This window comes from Cercospora kikuchii (assembly GCF_019650295.1).
Source record: "Cercospora kikuchii DNA, contig_00007, whole genome shotgun sequence".
Classification (NCBI taxonomy): domain Eukaryota; kingdom Fungi; phylum Ascomycota; class Dothideomycetes; order Mycosphaerellales; family Mycosphaerellaceae; genus Cercospora; species Cercospora kikuchii.
This window is the reverse complement of record NW_025408588.1, coordinates 1,878,359-1,897,761: the sequence shown is the minus strand read 5'-3', so window position 1 is coordinate 1,897,761 and position 19,403 is coordinate 1,878,359. Positions and strand designations below refer to the sequence as shown.

General features: G+C 52.3%; 8 protein-coding genes across 9 annotated transcripts; 3 read left to right on the top strand and 5 right to left on the bottom strand.

Moving 5' to 3' along the window:
- Positions 1-1,125: 1,125 nt before the first annotated feature.
- CKM354_001083800 (threonine--tRNA ligase THS1) lies at positions 1,126-3,451 on the top strand (the record flags this gene model as incomplete). Its single annotated transcript, XM_044806306.1, has 2 exons — positions 1,126-1,953; positions 2,003-3,451. 2 exons carry the CDS (start codon positions 1,126-1,128, stop codon positions 3,449-3,451), a joined length of 2,277 nt encoding a protein of 758 aa, XP_044662241.1.
- Positions 3,452-3,932: 481 nt separating this feature from the next.
- Positions 3,933-5,774, top strand: CKM354_001083700 (uncharacterized protein; the record flags this gene model as incomplete). 2 transcript variants are annotated; one of them, XM_044806304.1, is made up of 1 exon in its annotated part: positions 3,933-5,774. In XM_044806304.1, one exon carries the CDS (start codon positions 3,933-3,935, stop codon positions 5,772-5,774), a length of 1,842 nt encoding a protein of 613 aa, XP_044662239.1. The 2 variants fall into 2 exon arrangements, with proteins under 2 accessions (XP_044662239.1, XP_044662240.1); XM_044806305.1 differs by having other exon boundaries at positions 4,257-5,774.
- Positions 5,775-5,873: 99 nt separating this feature from the next.
- CKM354_001083600 (uncharacterized protein) lies at positions 5,874-7,213 on the bottom strand (the record flags this gene model as incomplete). The annotated part of the gene is made up of 2 exons (XM_044806303.1): positions 5,874-6,910; positions 6,961-7,213. 2 exons carry the CDS (start codon positions 7,211-7,213, stop codon positions 5,874-5,876), a joined length of 1,290 nt encoding a protein of 429 aa, XP_044662238.1.
- Positions 7,214-7,703: 490 nt separating this feature from the next.
- Positions 7,704-9,443, bottom strand: CKM354_001083500 (uncharacterized protein; the record flags this gene model as incomplete). The annotated part of the gene is made up of 1 exon (XM_044806302.1): positions 7,704-9,443. The coding sequence occupies one exon, from the start codon at positions 9,441-9,443 to the stop codon at positions 7,704-7,706; it is 1,740 nt and encodes a 579-aa protein (XP_044662237.1).
- A 618-nt stretch (positions 9,444-10,061) lies between these two features.
- Positions 10,062-11,753, top strand: CKM354_001083400 (uncharacterized protein; the record flags this gene model as incomplete). The annotated part of the gene is made up of 1 exon (XM_044806301.1): positions 10,062-11,753. One exon carries the CDS (start codon positions 10,062-10,064, stop codon positions 11,751-11,753), a length of 1,692 nt encoding a protein of 563 aa, XP_044662236.1.
- Positions 11,754-12,444: 691 nt separating this feature from the next.
- Positions 12,445-12,819, bottom strand: CKM354_001083300 (uncharacterized protein; the record flags this gene model as incomplete). Its single annotated transcript, XM_044806300.1, has 2 exons — positions 12,445-12,654; positions 12,733-12,819. The coding sequence occupies 2 exons, from the start codon at positions 12,817-12,819 to the stop codon at positions 12,445-12,447; spliced, it is 297 nt and encodes a 98-aa protein (XP_044662235.1).
- Positions 12,820-14,271: 1,452 nt separating this feature from the next.
- Positions 14,272-16,565, bottom strand: CKM354_001083200 (uncharacterized protein; the record flags this gene model as incomplete). Its single annotated transcript, XM_044806299.1, has 5 exons — positions 14,272-14,911; positions 14,971-15,069; positions 15,658-15,715; positions 15,763-16,373; positions 16,426-16,565. The coding sequence occupies 5 exons, from the start codon at positions 16,563-16,565 to the stop codon at positions 14,272-14,274; spliced, it is 1,548 nt and encodes a 515-aa protein (XP_044662234.1).
- A 1,387-nt stretch (positions 16,566-17,952) lies between these two features.
- CKM354_001083100 (uncharacterized protein) lies at positions 17,953-18,591 on the bottom strand (the record flags this gene model as incomplete). The annotated part of the gene is made up of 1 exon (XM_044806298.1): positions 17,953-18,591. One exon carries the CDS (start codon positions 18,589-18,591, stop codon positions 17,953-17,955), a length of 639 nt encoding a protein of 212 aa, XP_044662233.1.
- Between the last annotated feature and the right edge of the window lie 812 nt (positions 18,592-19,403).

The following is a 19,403-nucleotide window of genomic DNA, read 5'->3' as shown; positions in this document are numbered from 1 at the left end:
TGGTGAATCAGTAATCTGGAGTAGACGAAGGACTGGGAAATGCACGACAGGTGAGCTTGATGCAAAGCTTCGTTCTTGATGAAATCCCCGGATGGGGGAGCCACACAGCGTTGCGCGCACTGCACTCCTCTTGGGTTCAGAGCGATGGGGAACGAGCCAACCGACCACCTACATCATGATGCCCTAGCCTGTTACCAGGGAGCATCTCGAAGTATGTTCTCAACAGCCTTGTTCAAATGTACATGTACCTCCGCTCGTGGCCGCCACGCAAACCACGAGCTCGTAAAGTCTGACCAGCACGAGACTTTGGCCCCGTTCCAGGCGCGGTGGACCTTTGAACGACTTGCGGTGCCAAATCAATGCAAATTTGTCGGCGATATGTGGTCTAGAGAGCGCAGATATACAGGGATGTGGCCAGCATGAGAGATGGAGTTCATGGGATTGCGAACTCTGAATGCTGCAGAGCCTGGCTTTTCCCATTCCGTACAGTTCTCTTCTTTGTGACTTTCGGGGTTCTGTCCTTAGGGCTAGTTTTGTCCACCTTCTGCCTATGTCGATCGCGCTGGGTCTGGTGGTTATCGTGAAGCAATGCCGTGGAGAACATGGTGCAGTCGAGTGCATCGAAGTGTAGCGGCGTTCCTGCATGATGGCTGCTCACTCCGCAGCTCCAGAGCTTAGCATTGACGCTTGGATGCAATCTCACTCGAACGAGCGAGGTGACAACCGGCGTGTTGTTTCATCACCGCCAAACGGGTATACGTGGAGCAGTGCAGTGAGAAGGTTGATGGCCAAGAGGTTGTTCAGGTCAATGTCGGAAGAGCGATTCGCCGATCCGTGGGGCCAAGCTTCGATGCAGGGATGTTAACTAAAGCGGGCGGGTTGATCTTTTGAGTGGTGTCGCGCTTCGTGGCTCAGGGAGTCAGAGCAGCAGCAGTCACCGCGAACAGTCATTGCGTCTGTATGCTGTCGCGGAGAGCTCCCACACTGCTCCGCTACTGTCGATCGATCCAACGCCCAACGAAACTTCCCATCGCCGCCGTATGCTGGACTGCGAGCCACGCATCGAGAAAGTGCAGCTCACACCACCAGCCCTCGCCTAGATCTGCTCCCAGACCACCACCGACGATGGGCAAGGACAAAAAGGCCGACGCCGGCGACTCGCGCCCTCTGGAGCTCACTCCTCCACCAGACTTCTTCGCCACGCGCAATGCTCTCTTCGACAAGCGAAAGGCTGAGCAAGATGCGTGGATCGCGCAACAGCCCCGCGAGCCCATCACTATCACTCTGGACAATGGCACGACTAAGGAGGGCACAAGCTGGGAGACCACACCCGGTCAGATCGCTCGCGATATCAGCAAGAGTCTGTTCGAGCGCACAGTCATTTCACGCATAGATGGAGAAGAGCTGTGGGATTTGGATCGGCCATTGGAGAAGTCCTGCAAACTGGAACTGCTCGACTTCGATCATCCTGAGGGCAAGAAGGTCTTCTGGCACAGCAGTGCTCACATTCTGGGAGAGGCTTGTGAACGAAGATTCGGATGCTCGCTATGCATTGGTCCTCCAGTCGAAGATGGCTTCTACTACGAAATGGCACTTCCAGACCAAGCAGCCGTCACCGCAGCCGACTACAAGCCACTGAAGCAGATTGCAGAGAAGGCGATCAAGGAGAAACAGCCCTTTGAACGTCTTACCTTGAGCAAGGAGGATTTGCTCGAAATGTTCTCATACAACAAGTACAAGCAGCACATCATCAAGGACAAAATCCCGGACGGCACATCGACCACTGTCTACCGATGCGGACCACTCATCGATCTGTGCAGGGGTCCCCACGTCCAGCATACTGGACGCATCAAGGCATTCGAGGTGATGAAGAACTCGGCCAGTTACTTCTTGGGTGATGCGAAGAACGACAGTTTGCAGCGTATCTATGGTGTTTCTTTCCCAGACAAGAAGGTGAGATATCTAATTTACGTTTGATTGGCTCCGGTACTGACTGTCGTAGGCACTTGAAGAGCACAAGCACTTCCTCGAGGAGGCTGCCAAGCGCGACCACCGCAAGATTGGTCAAGAACAGGAGCTGTTCTTCTTCCATCAAATGTCACCTGGTTCAGCATTCTTCCTCCCACACGGCATGATCATCAAGAATGCTCTCTACTCGTTCATTCGTGACGAGTACTGGAAACGTGGCTACCAGGAGGTGGGCTCACCAAACATGTACAACTCCGCGCTCTGGAAGCAATCCGGTCACTGGCAACACTACCAAGACGACATGTTTACTTTCGAAGTTGAGAAGGATCAATGGGCATTGAAGCCAATGAACTGTCCTGGACATTGTCTCCTCTTCGGCCATCGCGAGCGAAGCTACCGAGAACTCCCGATGCGTATTGCTGACTGTGGTGTGCTGCACCGAAACGAAGCATCAGGCGCACTTTCTGGTCTTACACGTGTACGGCGCTTCGAGCAAGACGACACTCACATTTTCTGCATGGAGAGCCAAGTCGAGCAAGAAGTGAAAGCCCTCTTTGACTTCATGACTGCTGTGTATGGTCTGTTTGGCTTCAAGTTCAAGATGAAGCTGTCTACCATGCCTGAGAACCATCTTGGTGACGAGGCTACATGGCAGCGCGCTGAGTCGCAATTGGCGAGTGCACTGGATGAGTTCAAAGCAAACACTGGCACCCAGTGGGAGCTCAACCCTGGCGATGGCGCCTTCTATGGCCCAAAGATCGATGTCACCATCTCTGATGCGCTCCGACGTGAGTTTCAGTGCGCTACCATTCAGCTCGATTTCCAGCTGCCTCAGCAGTTCAACCTCGAGTACCGCACGGACGAGGTCGCAACTGCCACTGCACCGAAAGCGGAGGCCAACGGCGAGAAGCCGGCAGAGGCAGCAAAGCCAGAGGAGAAGACACTACCAATCCGTCCGGCCCCAACCGCTGAGACTGGAGATGTATCAGCAGCAGCTGCTACGGCAGCGAAGCCCGAGGCATCATACCGCCGCGAGCTCACTCCTGGCTGCGCTCGTCCAGTCATGATCCATCGTGCCATCTATGGCTCCTTCGAACGCTTCATCGGTATTCTGACAGAGCACTTCGGCGGCAAGTGGCCGTTCTGGCTCTCACCTCGACAGATCCTGATCGTTCCCGTCATGCCCTCTGCAAATGACTACGTCATTGAGCTGCAGAAGGAGTTCCGTGCTGCAAAGATGCACGTCGATATTGACATCACGGGTAACACGATGCAAAAGAAGATCCGCACAGGACAACTGGCACAATACAACTTCATCTTCGTGGTCGGTGCGCAAGAGAAGGAATCACGTACGGTGAACATTCGAAATCGTGATGACCCGTCCACACAGAAGATGGGCGAGCTGATTCCAGTTGCCAAGGCGATGGAGCTGTTGACCAAGCTGAGGGATGAGAGGCGGTTGAGCTCGGATTTGAAGGCATAGAGTGCTGCCAGAGCAAGTAAAAAGCATCAGACAGGAGAGGTGTTGGAACCTCGGCAGGGCTATATAAAGCGGCTGTTGCATGTGCTTTGGGTGATGCTGTGGAAGTTGCTCAAGGCTGTGATCTTGAAGATCTTCAACGCTACTCCTCGGGAGACTCACCCAACAGTTCTAAGGGCGTGCCTGTAAAGGCTTCATCGTCTACTTCATCGATTTCCTTCATTGATTTGTTGCCTCAATCTCGATGTCAGACACACTCGGTCTTCGGCTCCAAACAAATATATATCTTGGCTGACCAGAGCTTCCAGGTGGCGATGTAGTTCATCGAATGTAAAAACGAATGCGATCTTCCACCTTGGCACATGGACTAGTGTCCGCTTGGCAGATGCAGTAACCTTATCATTACTATGAATTGGAACTTCACTTCCTGGCGCTGCTGACTCACCAGCAGTGCAGACGGCGTTTTCAGATCACTTCAATATCAATGGAGACTCTGCCTACCGAAATTTTGCAGCAGATTGCCGCACTTCTTAACGATGTTCGCGCATTTGCTCTGATAAGCAAGCGCTGCTGGCGTGCGGCACTGCCTGCAATCTACGCTTCCATATACGTCCCGCTGTCGACTATCGAGGCTCTCCACCAGCGAGTTGCTCAGTGGACCAAGCTGCTAGAGAAGCACCAAAGCTTTCGCTTTGTCCTAAAGCTTACGCTCAGAAATGGAAGCCCGCTACCAAAATCTCACCCACCTATGGAAACTGGTGACGGTCTCCATAATTGGCAAAAGTGGCAATATCATGCGGACAGAGAGATGGTCAGCGACCAGCACGACGTCTACTGGACGCCCGTCGCCCGCTTTATCGGGCGTCTTCCTGCCTTGACCGACCTTGATTACTCTTGCTCGCCCCAATTAGCTCCTTGTTTGCTCACTGCAATCGAAGCCAAGGCACGTTGCAGGCTTTCATTAGGCACTTTTGCGTTGCGGAGCTTCATGCAACGACCCATGCCGGCTATCATTACACTGAATCCGCACGAAACGCGACTGGCCACTTCACCAAATCTACACAGTCTCACACTGTGTGACGTGAGAGGCACCAATCCTTACATTCTCAAAGCCGTGAGATATATGGCTGCGGGCTGTGCACCGAATCTGCGCAAAGTGAGCATCAAACGAGAAGAGCTGCTTGGCGAATTGGTTATCTACGAAAACACAAACGCATCGGAACCAGAGTGGCAGGGCGAAGAACTAAGAGCGGGCAGATCTTCTATGTTATCCAGCGAAGGTATCACATCTTTCGAACTGGCCTGTGAAGAAGGTATCCGGTTCCACGATCTCCAAGCCTGGACCGAAGCCATTGACTTCGGCATTCTCGAAGATCTCAGATTACACGGCATGTCTGTGACGAGCCTTGTAGCACACCTGGCAGAAGACGTCAATTTGGACTCGTTGAAGACCTTAGTATTAACCATAAGTTACGAAATGGACGAGCCTTACGATGAACAAGAAATCGTAACACTAAATGCACTGGCAGCAAAACTCTTACGCAAGATTCCTGCATTGCACACTCTAAGTTTATCTGGGCTCCTCGAACGCGAAGTTCTGAGTGAGATCGTGAAAATCCATGGGAACAATCTCCGCAAACTTACAGTTATGCCATGCCATGACGGCGGGGAATTGATGGCACTTGCTAGCCCCAACATCCAAAAATTGGATTTACCAAATGTACAAGAACTTTCCATTCCAACCCAGAGACGACTTGGCTCTGATGACGAACTTCGCGCATACCGCACTATTGCAGAATGTTTTCCCCGCCTCAAGACTCTGCGACTGTTCTTTGACTGTAACGATGAAAGCCGAGACTATGTCAATTTACCGGGCTACAAGGAGGAAAGATTCCTCGATGATAGCCGTCTGTATATCCACGACGATGAGATAGCGGCATTGGCTTACGCTTTGCTCAATCATGCCGTTGATGCCGATTTGATTTTAAGTATCTTCCATTACATCAACCGATATCGCCCGCGTGGGTTCTCAGCATTGGCAAGACTTGAGGTTCGCGTGGTTGACAAGGGCACGTACAGACGGAATATCAATCTGCGGACTCTGTGTTCGGACTTGCTCGGAAAGTCTCTTGCGTGCTGTTGGAAGAGTCCAGGGGACATTGGAAGAGGCCTTGTGATTGAAGAAATCGACGGGTGGAGCTCGCATGATTTGAGAGAGGAGCAATTGCAAGGTGATGTCAGAGAAGCGTTTCGATCGCTTTGGCCGTTTGAGGATGGGCAGGATTGGAGCGAGCGCTGGAAGAGTTACCCGTTACGAGAGGTTTGATGATACATCGAGAAGTTGAGTTTTAATGAAACACTCTCCCAATGCTGCACACACAAGCTCATGCTGCAAAAACATTACCTATAGCAACCTAGCCAAAATCTACCAATCCGGCACCAATTCATTCACATACCTCGAACTCCCCCGCTTGACCGCCCTCGCCGCCTCCGCTCCCACAACAGGCAATCTCTCTATCCCCTCTCCACCATCCGCACTCCCACTTCCTTCCCCATCAGCATCCCCATTCTTCCCGCCCTTCCTCTTCCTCATGCCCTCGGGCACCAACTTCGGATCCAACAACCCCGCCTGCACCAAGACACTCGCCTGATCCCAATAAATATGCTCCGACTCCAACTTCGTCCCCACCACATGGAGAATCGAAACAATCACAATTTCAATCTTCCGATTCGTCGGCGGAACACCAGGTAAAAGCCATGTAATCGGAGAGGTATGAGCAAAAGATAAGAAAATTTCGTCAACGATGCGGGAAGTCCCGATTGTACGAGAGAGGAGTTTTATCGTTGGTGCTGTAGATTTCTTGTCATTGGAGGGGTTTTGATGGAGTGGTATAGGATCGAAGAATTCGGAATAAAAGTCTGAAATATCTTGACTGCCGATTCCGCCGGTGAGAGTGGGGGCGTGGATGACGTGGGCTGTTTCGCGGGTTTGAGAGAGGAGTTTGGAGGCGTTGTTTGTTTGGAGGTAAGAGGTGTGGTGGTCGCGGACTGCTTCGATGTCGGGTTCGATGCGGAAGCCTTTGCGGATTGTTTTGAGGCTTCGTTCGAAGGCGAGTTGGGCGGCGATGGGGTCGTGTTCTTCGAGGTCGGATTCTGCGAACCCGGGTTCGCAGCCGGTGTAGGTGTAAGTTTTGAAGGCGATGTTGAGAAGTTCGCCGAGACCGATGCCTGGGTCGATGCGTTTTTTTACGAAGTTGCGTTTGCCTTGGATTCCTAGGACTTCGTGGTGTTTTTCTACGGAGATTTCGGTGCCTGCTAGGTGGACGAGGACTTGGATGCTGTTTGGGTATTTGGTGTGAACGGATGGGATTATGTTGGGATAGTATGCCACGATGGCTACCAGCTTGGGATGATTAGGTTTTGTGTGACCTTGAAGAGCGAGGTTCGCCGCGGTGCCATATGCTGAGGAGTGTTAATGCTAGCCAGGCAATGGAGAATAGGTTCTGCCATACCTACAATGGCATACTGCTCACTGACTCCAAAATTATCTCCAACAGTATGCAGCCGCTTGATAAAGTCCTCGCCGCCATTCAGCAACGGCACATATGCGCAATGAAACCCCTCGTCCATCCATGCCTGTAGAATTTCTTCGTCAAAGTCTTCTGTTTCGGCGCATATTGCCAGATGCGCGATCTTGGTCTTGTTCAGAGAATTGAAGAAGGAGCGGTCTTGTGAGTTGAACCATGGTGTATTGAAAGCCGCCATGGCGCAAGCCTGGGTTTGATGGAATGGAAAGTCGTGCAATGTGAAGAGGGACCTACCAGGTGAAGTGTGAAAGAAAGCCTACCTCATGCAACAGCAAGGATGCTACCAAGTCCCACAGAAACCGGATTGTCGTCGGAATCTCGTGATGGTGGTGATGGAGCAGATGAAGTGGGAACGCAATGTGATGTCAGTTGGCAGGGATCTTGCTGAAACTCTTGGCAGGTACGTGACAAGACATGCATTGAGCAACGTGCAATTCTCAATGCCAATTGCAGAACAAGAGCTGTAGTGGAGGGGAGTGAAAATGCCGGTAAAACTCGTTTGTATATCTCAGTCGCATGCTGAGGTTCGTAAGACGTTAATGCATTGCAACATCCATCGCTGGCGGGGGTATCTCTCTATATTCATTAATCATCAGGCGTCGGTCGTCCTCCAATTACCGTTGCGAATGCGTCGACAGTTGGATGGTTTGCAATATTATCTCAGTCACTCAGTCCCATCTCAAAACGTCAGCCCCGGTCAGGCCAGTCGGTCGCGATGGCTCTGTCCGATTTTGTCTGTGATCCTTCGCAGTAGCCAGCACTTGAGGCTTTGGGCCGCCACAAATGCCACAGCGACCGACATCGCCAGCGTTGATGTACAGGCTGTCTTTGCACGTGTCTGATTTGCAAGCCCAGTTGTTCGGCATCAATCGAGGACAAAGAACATGAGCGCATGCAACACATGTAGGCGAATTGGGTTCGTTCTCCAAAGAGCATATTGTGCAAATCAATGCGCCGGCAGAAGTTGAGAGGGCAGAACCGTTCTTTGGGACTGTTGTTGCAGCTTCCGATATCGAAGACGGCACACTGTTCAAGTTTTGCGATGTGTCGTCGACTTCGAGTTGTCCTTGACGCGATTCCGATTCCGGGACACTGGCTGCGACAGCCTTGCGCGAAGACTGTTCAGCAATGCTCTCGACCTTGCTGGCCGAGCTTGACTTCGCATCTTCAGTCTCGTCCTCGGTCTCTGAATCTGAACCCGCGGATGGTTCTACAGAGCGGCTATTGGCGAGCCTCGATGGGGCCTTGGCATTGCTGCCACTGAAGACCGCAGGACTTTTTGTGGAGGCCATGAGCGAATCATCTTCCGCCCCACTTTCCGTTTCAGGATCTTCGTGTATGTCTTGCGTTTGACCAGGCTCGGGCTTTGACTTCTTGCTGGAAGCTCGTGCAGGTCCACGACTGAGCATCCTAAGCTCATCCATTTCTCTGCCTGCTCCTTCGTCGTCGTCTTCACCATCGCCGCATACCTTGACCATGTCGCGTCCATGCTCATCTTTGATCACGGGGCCGTTGCCTCGTGAGCCTCCCATTGATCCATCCTCCCACTCGGATTCTGTCTCACTGTCCAGGTCGGCGACGGGCTCCGGTGTCTTCTCAGGCGTTTGCTCCTTCAAAGCGTCAAATCTCGCAAGAGCAGCGTTCGCACGCAGTTCTCTGCCACGCTTGCTGTTAGCCACTCTGGGCTTGCCTGCTCCTCGCTTTCCACCATTCATTGTCTCCAAGGCGCCTCTTGTCAACTCGTCATCTCCGAGAACCTCACTCTTCATGCTGACACCATGCTTGCCGAGCTTCTTCTGTATCCGCTTCTGCTGCCTCTCGGCATAGCTCAGCTTCTCGCCATCGTCTTGCCCCTGCTGGGCACCTCTCTTTCTCTTTCTCCCTCTGCGTCTATAGGTGCCACCACAAAGGTGCTCGGGAATCTGTGTATTGTCTGGAGGCTGTGCGTCTACAAATGCGCCATTCTGCAGGCCTCGGCCACGACCCCACATGCCTTCGCCTTCGTACCTCTTCTGCCAGAGTCCTTCCATTTCCTTTGCGTACTCATTGCGAATAGCCCAAAAGAACTTGCTGTGGTTCATCTGCTTGCAATGCGCCAACTCATGCATCATGACCATCTGGACAAACTTGAAGCTCAGCCATCGTCCTTGCTTGTCTTTCAGCACCAATTGAATGACTTCGCCGGCATTGAAGTTGCGACCGAGGAATTCGGGGTTCGGAGGGTATTCTTCGAGGGCCATGACGGTGATGTAGTGCTTCTTCATGACGGGGTAACATTGTGCTGCGATGCGGGCCAGGAACTCTTCGGCGATGGCCTTGTCAGCTCCCTTGGACACCGTCTTGATGAAGTTAATGTTCGCATTTGGACGCTGGGTGCGCTCATTCAGGCGCTCGAAGCCGAGAGGCATCTCGTCGAGCCTGACTCTATACCGGGCATGTGTTGATCGTTGTGTGAAGGTTGCCACCAGTGTTCTGGACTGTGCACGCGTGAAGCGACGCGAACCCTGGTCGCACGCGCTGACATCACTTCCCACTCATTCCCTCTCGCTCTCTTTCTTCACATCTCGGCCGGCACCGTGTCATCTCTTCACAAGACAGAAACATCTGCTGCATCGACGAGACACAATGCCACGTGAATGTACGTTGCTCACTGCTGACAATTGCGCATCGGTCGGACGGTGCGGCAGACGTAGTGGGAGGAATGGACGACGCTACCGCTTCTCCACTCACGCCAGCGCGAATCACGAGTCTCTGACGTTTTCCAATGGAGAGGCGCCGCTCTGCCCGCGATTTCCTGCGTCTAACTGCCGCGATGCCGTGGAGCTATCGGATTTTGTAATGTCGATATGCCATATTTCTAATCCTCACCCTGAGGCGACGCGTGAGTACGGATTCCTTTTGATCTCACGTCCGTCATGAACGTTTGTCGCGTCGTCAGTCAAGCGCGTCGAACATTGCTAGCACGAGCGTGCACTTGATAAGACAGCTCACGCTTCCACGTCCCATGGAACATCGCCACTTCAGTCATGGATCCAGAAAAAGATATCGAGCAAGCCACAGCGCGTGGTCGACCATTTGAACAGGTCGAAGAACCGCGACCCGACGATGACGACGACAGAAGCTCACGCAGCGTCGCGCGACAGCGTACGAACGCTTCCAGCACCAATTCAGCATTGGCGCCGCCACTCAGACTTGCACGAAGCCGATCATCAGCGCGGTCCCAGCGCTCTTACCACTTGCAGGATGGTTACACATTCCACCAGGACGACGACGAAACAGCGCACAGTGCGAAGGAAGCGGAACGCTCACCAAGCGGCGACAAGGACTTCGAAGTCCGCTTCGATGGAGATGAGGATCCATACAGTCCCAAGAATTTACCAACATGGCGCAAGTGGGTCATCGTTTTCATTGTCTCTGCCAGCTCACTGTGCGTGACATGTGCAAGCGCTATGTACACCTCGACCTACCGGCAACTCGAAGTCGAATTCCACGTTTCGCGACTCGGCGCGACTGTCGGTCTGACGACTTTCGTATGTGGTCTTGGCCTGGGACCCATGTTCCTCAGTCCCCTGTCTGAGTTCTATGGGAGGAGAATAATCTACATTTGCGCTTTTGGCATGTATCTGATCTGGCTCATTCCTTGCGCTGTCGCACCCAACATTGCCACCATGCTCGTTGCGAGATTCCTCGATGGACTTGCCGGAAGCGCCTTCCTGAGTGTTGCTGGTGGCACTGTCGGCGACATGTTTCGCAAGGACCAGCTCAGCGCGCCTATGATGATCTACACTGCCAGTCCGTTCGTTGGTCCAGAAGTCGGACCAGTCGTGGGAGGTTTCATCAATCAATTCGCAGACTGGCGCTGGACCTTCTACGTGCTCATCATCTGGGCCGGCCTACAGTGGATCCTCATCGTAATTTTTGTTCCAGAAACCTACGCTCCAGTCCTCCTGCGGCGCAAAGCCCAAAAACTTCGCAAAGAAACTGGAGACCAACGATGGAAAGCGCCAATCGAAGTCATGGACCGCTCGGTCCTACAGACAGTTCTCTGGTCCTGCATCCGCCCCTTCCAACTCCTCTTCTTTGAGCCGATGTGTCTGAACCTATGTCTCCTCTCAGCCATTCTCCTCGGAATCCTCTACCTCTTTTTTGGCGCCTTCGCCGTCGTCTTCCAAAACAACCATAACTTCAATCAATGGCAGACTGGTCTCACGTTTCTCGGAATCTTCGTCGGAATGATCGTAGGCGTCTCCTGCGATCCTCTTTGGCGCAGACGGTACATCCGCCTCGTCGAGCAGAACGGCGGTGTCAGCGAGCCGGAGTATCGCCTCCCACCTACCATTCTCGGAGCCGTCATCGTCCCTCTTTCACTGCTCGGCTTCGGATGGACGACGTATAGCCATGTACACTGGATCGTGCCAGTCATGTTCTCCGCTTTCTTCGGGCTGGGAAACATTTTCTGCTTCAGCGGTATCTTCACATTTCTTGTCGAGACGTACCCACTTTATGCTGCTTCCGCACTGGCAGCGAACAGTTTTGCGCGCTCGACCTTCGCGGCTGGCTTTCCATTATTTGGCGTACAAATGTATGAGAAGTTGGGGTACCAATGGGCGAGTTCCTTGCTGGCTTTCATTGCGTTGGCTATGACGCCATTCCCGTTCTTGTTCTTCAAGATTGGCAAGCGGCTGAGAGCGAATTCAAAATTTGCGAATCCCGGATGAGAAAGTATGGACAAGGTGTGCTAGGAACCAACTCAAGTTCTGCTGACGCCGTCGTGGCCCAGCCGACAAGCAGTGGCTCTGTCGAAGTTCTGTGCTATGTATCGGCATAGCAGTCGATCAAAAACCAGGGACGCCATCACGACAGGATGCGAAAAACTGCTATCAAGGCAGCTTCATGACTGTAAATTATATACAGAACTCCTCCAGGACAAAGCTGCCAAGGATATGGCAACAGGAAAACGACCAGACTGTCACAAATTTATAGACCAGTCACTCTGGTATTCGGACGAGGACCGTCAATACGGAGGCTCAGAACGCCAGATGCTCAATTGTTGGAGCTTTTGGAGGCAAGCTTAAGCGGCAATGGCATTGTCGCAAGGCGCCTTTAACATAAAGCACAACTTTGCAATCCTCAAGACGCAGAACAAGAACAGGAGAGGAAGCAAGTAGCAACGAAGTAGGAAACGACGAAAGCGAGCACCATTTCAAACAATTCAATTCTCTGTTCCCTAACGCCACATACTTTGCAGGACCAGCCCGCTCGCATGTCCCCAATATATTTTTTGTACCTCCCAAAACAAAAGAAACATTTCGCAACCCACACACCACAAAGACATAGTACTCATACACTCATCTCGTCCCATCCAAATTTTGGCTCAAAACTCAGCAGAAAGATCTACTCCTGAGTAGTCTACTCGCCATTTGGCTTGGCAACAGTTCCCCAGCGCTCAATGTAAGTCGTTCCCATTCCGTTGTTGGAAACCTTGAAGTGGTTCTTGAGGTCGGGAACGATGTCGGATGGTCGCTTCTTGCCGCCCTTCAGCTTCTTGACTGCGTTTGTGATGGGCTTGATCAGGCTGCCCAAGCCGCGAGCTTCGAGGGAGCGTTGGAGGAGGATGATCTGTTATTGTGTTAGATTGATATGCAATGAGAGTGAGGGTGGGAGGAAAGGTTTGGGAGTTTTGGGGGGATTGCTCACGTCGTTGTCGGCCACTTCGTATGGGTTTGCGGCTGGCATTGCCATGGCGGTGGCGGCCAGGAAACAGGCGATGATGCTGAACTTCATTTTGAGTTGTTGGGTATTATGTGGTATGTTTCGTGTCAAACGAAATGCTTTTTTGTTTTTGGGGAGGATGGAATTGGGGTCTTCGCCGGGAAGAGAGAACTGAGAGGAAAGAAATGCTTTGAATGGTGATCTGGAGAACGTAGAATTGGTTCTTGCTGTCGTGCTATATACTGTGCTTTGGAGATCAGGTTCTTCCGGATTACTGAAGTCGAATATCCCATATAGCAACAATTCGGCTTGTTCTGTTATATCGGTGGTGCCTGGATGCTAGGTTCGGTCAATGAAGTGCTGACATTAGTCAGTTAGTCGTTCGTGTTCTGTGCCAAGTGGGACAGCAACCTGGTTCCGGGCTCGTGGGATGTTCTGGGTGAAAGTGCCGATGGCGTGAGAAGACGGAAGAAACGGGAAGGAGAGGCGCTAAGTTCTTATGGGGAATAGATGCAGAGAAAGTAGGTGGCGAAGTCTCTTGTGGTTCGCCGTGGCAGTAGGGATGGTGTATTTCGACTTGTATGCTTGGTACTGTGCTTGGTATGGTGTCTGTCTCCTCTCGTAGCCCAGCTGTGCCAAGATTTTGAGCGTTCGAGAACTACACTGCTCTTTGATGCATATAGCGCAGAAGTGGAACTGTGATGAGAGCTGGTACGTCAGGCAATCGTGTATAGATGCACGCGCACGTTGCTGAAGGAGCAGTTGCGAGTTCCACGAAGGCAAGCGATGTCGGAATTGGCTTGGCAATCACGAACCAGGATGCCTGGAGAAATTGCTTCGACCTCAGACATCCCAGGCAAGCACGACAGGCTCTGAATCAACGCATCGGCAATTGTTAGTAATCAATGAGTCAAACCCTCCGAGAAGCCCAGACCGTCCAAGGGGCACTAAAGAGCATCAGGCTTGCTGGACTTCACCTCCTAATTCCAATCGACGCTGATTCATTCATCACGGTGACGATGACCAAAGTCGCCTCTTGGTGCGTACAGACGATCTTCTCAAGCTCATGAGACCGGTTCGTTCGAAGACCAGCACCACCGAACGTGATCCTTTAAGCTGCACGCATGTGCACCGAAGCCTCCGCTGCACTGGGCTGTAAAGTTTACAAGTCCACATGCCTCTTGAACTCGGACTTTGTCTTGTTAGGCGCTGAGCAGAGCAAGACACTCTCGAAGACAGCGTGGCTACCTGACATGAGGAGCGACCTGAATCTGCGGTGCAGAGAAATTTGTTGATTGCACTAAACTGCGGCACGATGAGAGGTCAATTTCAACCGCGATGGCGGGCTTCAATCGACCTGAGCACCTTCGATAAGTCTGTTTAATGCAGCTGCGGATTCATCCACAGATCTGCAGGCTTGATTCCATCGTTCCTATCCTGAGCAAGCTTCGTACTTCCGCTCAAATTTCTGCGTGACTGCATCGCCTCCACCTTGCGGGACAATTTGAAGCCTCTTCGATTTGCTTACACCTTGGCTTCACAAACCGACTTGCGCTTCGCCATCGCCTTGAGTAGTGCGTTCTTGACGGCAGCCTCATACTTTGGTACGTCCTTCATGGCAGTCCATGGAGAGCTACCGGGGCTTGGCACAAAGGACAGTATGTCGACTGGCGATGACAATGCGGTCCCAGCGCGATGCTCTGCAGTCTTGACAGCCCAGTCGAGCAAGGCATCCACCAGGTCTGGCACCAGCCAACCTGTTCCAAGAACGAGAGACTGGAGATATGTCTCTGGTGTGAGCAGCTTGAGGCTCAACCCGAGTTCCCTGCCTGGCTTCCACGTCGAGGTGATGTTCCGAACGAACTTCGCGGATGGTCCTATGGCAGCAAGGAATCTTGAGGCCACTCTCGTGAGGTCGAACGAGTTACCGCCGTACAGCATTGGAGTTGCTTCGTCGTGGATCTGGGGACTGGCAGCCAGTATGTTCGACACGATGTTGTTCGACACTCGGCCACGCAATCTGGCTTGGAGGAACTCTCGGGAGCCGACAGGATGCAGAGAATTTGCGTAGATCTTGACTGGCGCGACCTTGGTGTTGAGTAGCACTAGAGCGTAGATCCTGTTGCGTAGCTCGGTCGACAGGTGGTGGAAACCTGTCTGGTCGCTGTGGGAGCATTCGATGTTAGCACAACAGTGGTTCCGCCATTCAAATATCACACTCACGGGCCCTTTACCACATCCTTGGACACCATCTTACGGTCAATCGACGGACTGCGAGGTGTTTCCGGATTAGTCGAGACCCAGCGGGAAAGGAAGAGAACCCTGGGGAGGGAGCGAATTGTCAGGCATGTTTTTTTCGTTGCCTGAGGGTCGGCGACAAGCTCTACAGCTTCAGATGGGCAACGGGATCGGTGTGTTGTATATCCTGTCGCGAGGGCTCTATTAAAGCTGTCAATGATATCAAGAAGGGATACCCTATCCCGAGAACAGTTGAGGATAACACTGGAGCGTGCAGAGACACAAAACCCCATCACTCGACAACAGCATGTCGACCAGATCTGGGCCTGCTCTGACCTCAATGGCTCGCAAGACGACTATCGTATGGAACAGTTGGGACTGATGAGCGGCCGCTTCTTTCATACTTGATGTCCTACTACAGCAAGTTCAGCTGTGCATTTGCGTCGAGCTCGTCTTGGTTCATGCTCTGAACGAACACTGCGAGTCGGTCTGGAGTACCACCATGCGTAAGAGCAGGGAGTCCCTCAGCCCGCGAGAACATGGGAGCCGTTTGAGGCTGCAAGACTTAATTACCTAAGAAACACCATCGAAATTTTCTCTTCCCTGGATGCAGCGTGTCCGAATGCAGCAATTGGATGCTCACAATGCCGGGCTACATGCACTTGCACCCACGGCTTGTGCTCGAATGGAATGGGATCCCGCAAAGTGCTGTCCAAGTCAGCAATAGCCCCTGCGATATGATCATTGATCTGGACTTACGCTCCCCTCAGCTCGTACTTGGCAGCCCCCTGCGCGCCAAGCCCTCCTTCAAACCCTCCAGCACTTCTTCGACATAACCCTCCATTTCCTCCTCGATAGTCTCGTGCCATTCATCATCGCCCAGGGCGAGACTCAGCGCATATCCTGGCTCTGGTACGAAGCTAAGCAATTTGAGGAAGCTCGTCTGGTTGGTCTTGGCTCTTTTCACAGCGTGTGGAAGCAGCATGCGTACCAATAGCTCCGCTGCAACCATGCTCGACACCACTTGGATCTCCTTCAGCTTTGGACAACGAAGCATCGGTTTGAGGGCCCAGGAAATGTCCCTATCTGGAAACACTTCGAAGCGCTGGAGCAACTTCCTGTTTGCTTCTCCAATTGACACGAGAAACTCCGGCAAGTGTCGAGAGGCTATGCTGATGGTGTTTTTGCCATAGAGAGATGGCGCCGCCTCGTACAGGAAGGTCTTGCACATCCACAAGATTCCGGGTGCGAGTTGGTGGTGCTGTCTGGACTGCAGCACGAACTTGGAACCATGCTTAATCACCTTCAGGAGGTGATTACGGGCGAATGCGTACTCGAAGATCCGAGCTCTCAGCTCGGCTGGCAGTGCGGGCAAGCAGGCGGCAGGACTATGTATATCAGTATCTGCGAGCCTCTGCGGCAGTCAATGCAGGTACTCACTTTTTTGGACGCTTTGTCGGCTTTTGATTGGCGGCGATCGAGTTCGTGGTGGTGGGCTTTGAGGCGTTTGAGCTCGAGGTGGTCGGCTTTGAGACCTTTGAGCTCGAGGAGCGTGCTGACTTGCTGCCAATGATCGCCATTGTGCTTCAGAAGTACCGGTCGTATAAGCTGGTTACTTGTTGTATTGTTATACCGGACTGAGTTGGCTGCCCGAGTGTCTCCAAAGAAACAGAGCAGCGGCAGAGCTCGCCAGACATTCCGTGCTTGCTGTGGGCTCTTGTTCACCCATCTCGACTCCACTCAGAGCGGGTAAGGCAGCACAGGCAGACAATTTCACAGCAAGGTACTGGATCTGTGCGAGTCAGCATTGGGTGAATGTAGCATTATCGAGAGCCGCATTGGACGGGGACGTTATAGGAAAAGGGCCGCTGGAGCAAGAGATGCAGAAAAGGGGCTTGTATTAGGGAAGACGCCGCGAGACGCTTCAGAAACATTCGAGATGATGTAGCGCCCCAATAGCGAATAGCCATGGTACAAGAGCGCCGATACTGTTCTTCCAATGGCTCGAAGGTCTCTGTCGTATATCAAGTCTGCCTCAGGGCCAACAGATCCTCATCTTGCAAACAGAAGTCCACTTAAGCACACCATAGCATCTTGCAAAAGGTGAGATCGATTAAGCGGCTCGATATCAACGAACATACCTCCAGGAGCGAGCTGTCGAAGCTCTTCGAAAGATACCAAGGACGGTAATGAAGCCGAAGCTCTGTCGTTAACGATGGCATGATGTATATAAAGTAGAGCAAAAGCTGTATAGACAGCTCGAGGATCACGCATGGAGAGGGACCGATAGGACGCCAGCATGCTTATAATGCAAGTGGTCGGAAAGTTTGCCGTAGGTGTAGTTGTGACGGACAAACAGCGATACCTAACAACATCAAGCAGAGGGAAGCAAGACTTGTCATTTGAGGACAAGCAGTAGATTGGGAAGGAGCTTGCTACTAATCACAAGCTTTGGGTATTGGCGGTAGCAGAACTAGAGGAGGAGATTGAAACTCGAGCCCTATATATATGTAGCACGCAATAAAGAAGGAAACAGACGATACTGTATCGCGATTGATTGATGTGTTCTGGAGCAGTTCACGTTCTCTAGGGACTCGAGCAAGTGGAAGTGCAAAACTGCTTTGTTCAATTGACCTAGCAGATGCGTGATTGTTGCTATCGACGCTTTGCCTCAGTATCTGTTGATCTCTGGTCTGCCTTGCTTGGTGCTCATCGCAGTAGGTGGATGAGCCGAAGCGCTGTATTTTGATCTTATATCCGCACTCGAGGATGACCTCGAGCCTCCCCAATTATGCTTGCTGCACCTATTATAGAATTCTTAGCCCTGCTTCCGTCGACCTTTCCTCCAGCATGTGCGCCCATCACAAAATTCGGTCCAACGACGTTCCAGCTCGGGGAGCGTAATAGTGTTCGTACGTGATTGAACCTTGAAATGTTCGCTTTCGGAGCGCGTGATGTCCAGGACCACTATTCTGCCAATTGCAAACGTTTGGACTTCAAAGCACAATGTCTCTGCAACTCCTCTTTGAAATTCCCACTGAAATCGATTCCTGTGGGAGATTTCGGGTTTTCCGACACCTGCAAGCTTACGACGTCGTAAGGCTTCTGTGAAGTGCAGTTCGAGCTGCTAACACATGCAGCCAAGCATTCAACGCCATCGGACCTCAACTGGTTCGCTTTCGCCTGCACTTGAATCGTTTGCAAACCCGAAGCCTGGGCTAGCAGGGCCCATGATGCCTCGTGAGCGGGAAGACCATGCCCTTCGAGAACGATACTGCGAATGAGACGCCTCGAGTTTCCGATGGCATCGAGGAACGGTTTAATTGAGGAATCCATATATGCAAACCAAAAGTGGAGGGTATTCCCACCATATAGCATTGCTGTAGCTTCTTGATGGATTTGGCGACACGTGGCGAGCAGGCCCGGACTCAAGTAGTAGAAGGAAGCGACCTTTATGACAGTTCCGGAGTCGCTGCTGATAGGCGCGACCCGCAATGGGACTGGCGAGACCAACGCATATCTGTAGATTCGATTGCGTAGCTCGGCCGATAAGTCCATGAAGCCAGCCCGCTTTGGCTTCTCGGTCGATGCAGTGCTCTTGACCATGTCTGTCCGGAAGTCAGTCACAGAAGATGTGATGCGGCAAAAGCTTTGCGTACTTCCCGCTTCCACGACAGCTTGGTGAAGCGGTTTCATGGCTCTTGGTGGTGTTGAAGCGGAGCTGTGTTGTTGGCTTGAAGTTGGTGTCAGTGGTCAGCGAAGTGGGATTGAGCAGAGGAAAGGTGACGGCGAGAGGTCAAGAGTTTAGCCACGCGGCGCGAATGTTTGTTGACCTGTGTGAGGCATAGACGTTGGCACTTGCAGTCTTCAGTTGGACCTTTGCCGTTGTCTTCACTTCGTTTCTCCCGTACGAAGCAGACAGTATGCAAGGCATCTCAAAGATCTCGCCTTTACTTTACTTATCTCTCGGTGGACTACTTGACGGCGATGGCTAGCCACTTGGACCAGAGTCACTTCAAGTCCTGATATCTGACATGCAGATGGCGACTTTGCAGGAGATTCTGCTTGGCGCTCAAGCCCGTGGCAGCTTACATGTGATATTTGAGGTGGAAAGTGGGGTCTGACCCAGCCGCATGCTGTTTAGTGACTTATTTCTCGGTTGAGTCGGAACTCGAACATCTTGTCCCTATCGCTTGCCCTGATGACCCAAATTGAGCGTGGTGAAGCCGGCAATGCTGTGGAAGCACCGGCTCGCGAGTCAGTCAACGGTCAAGTGTCGGTGGGTTCGACGGCGGAAGTTACAGGCAACGATCCAGTAGTCAGGCAGAAACGCCCTTGCTGCCCTGCTTCAATGTCTTCTACGGCAGGCAGCAAGGAGCTGCCTTTAATGTAGTACAAGCCCATACAGCAGATGCATA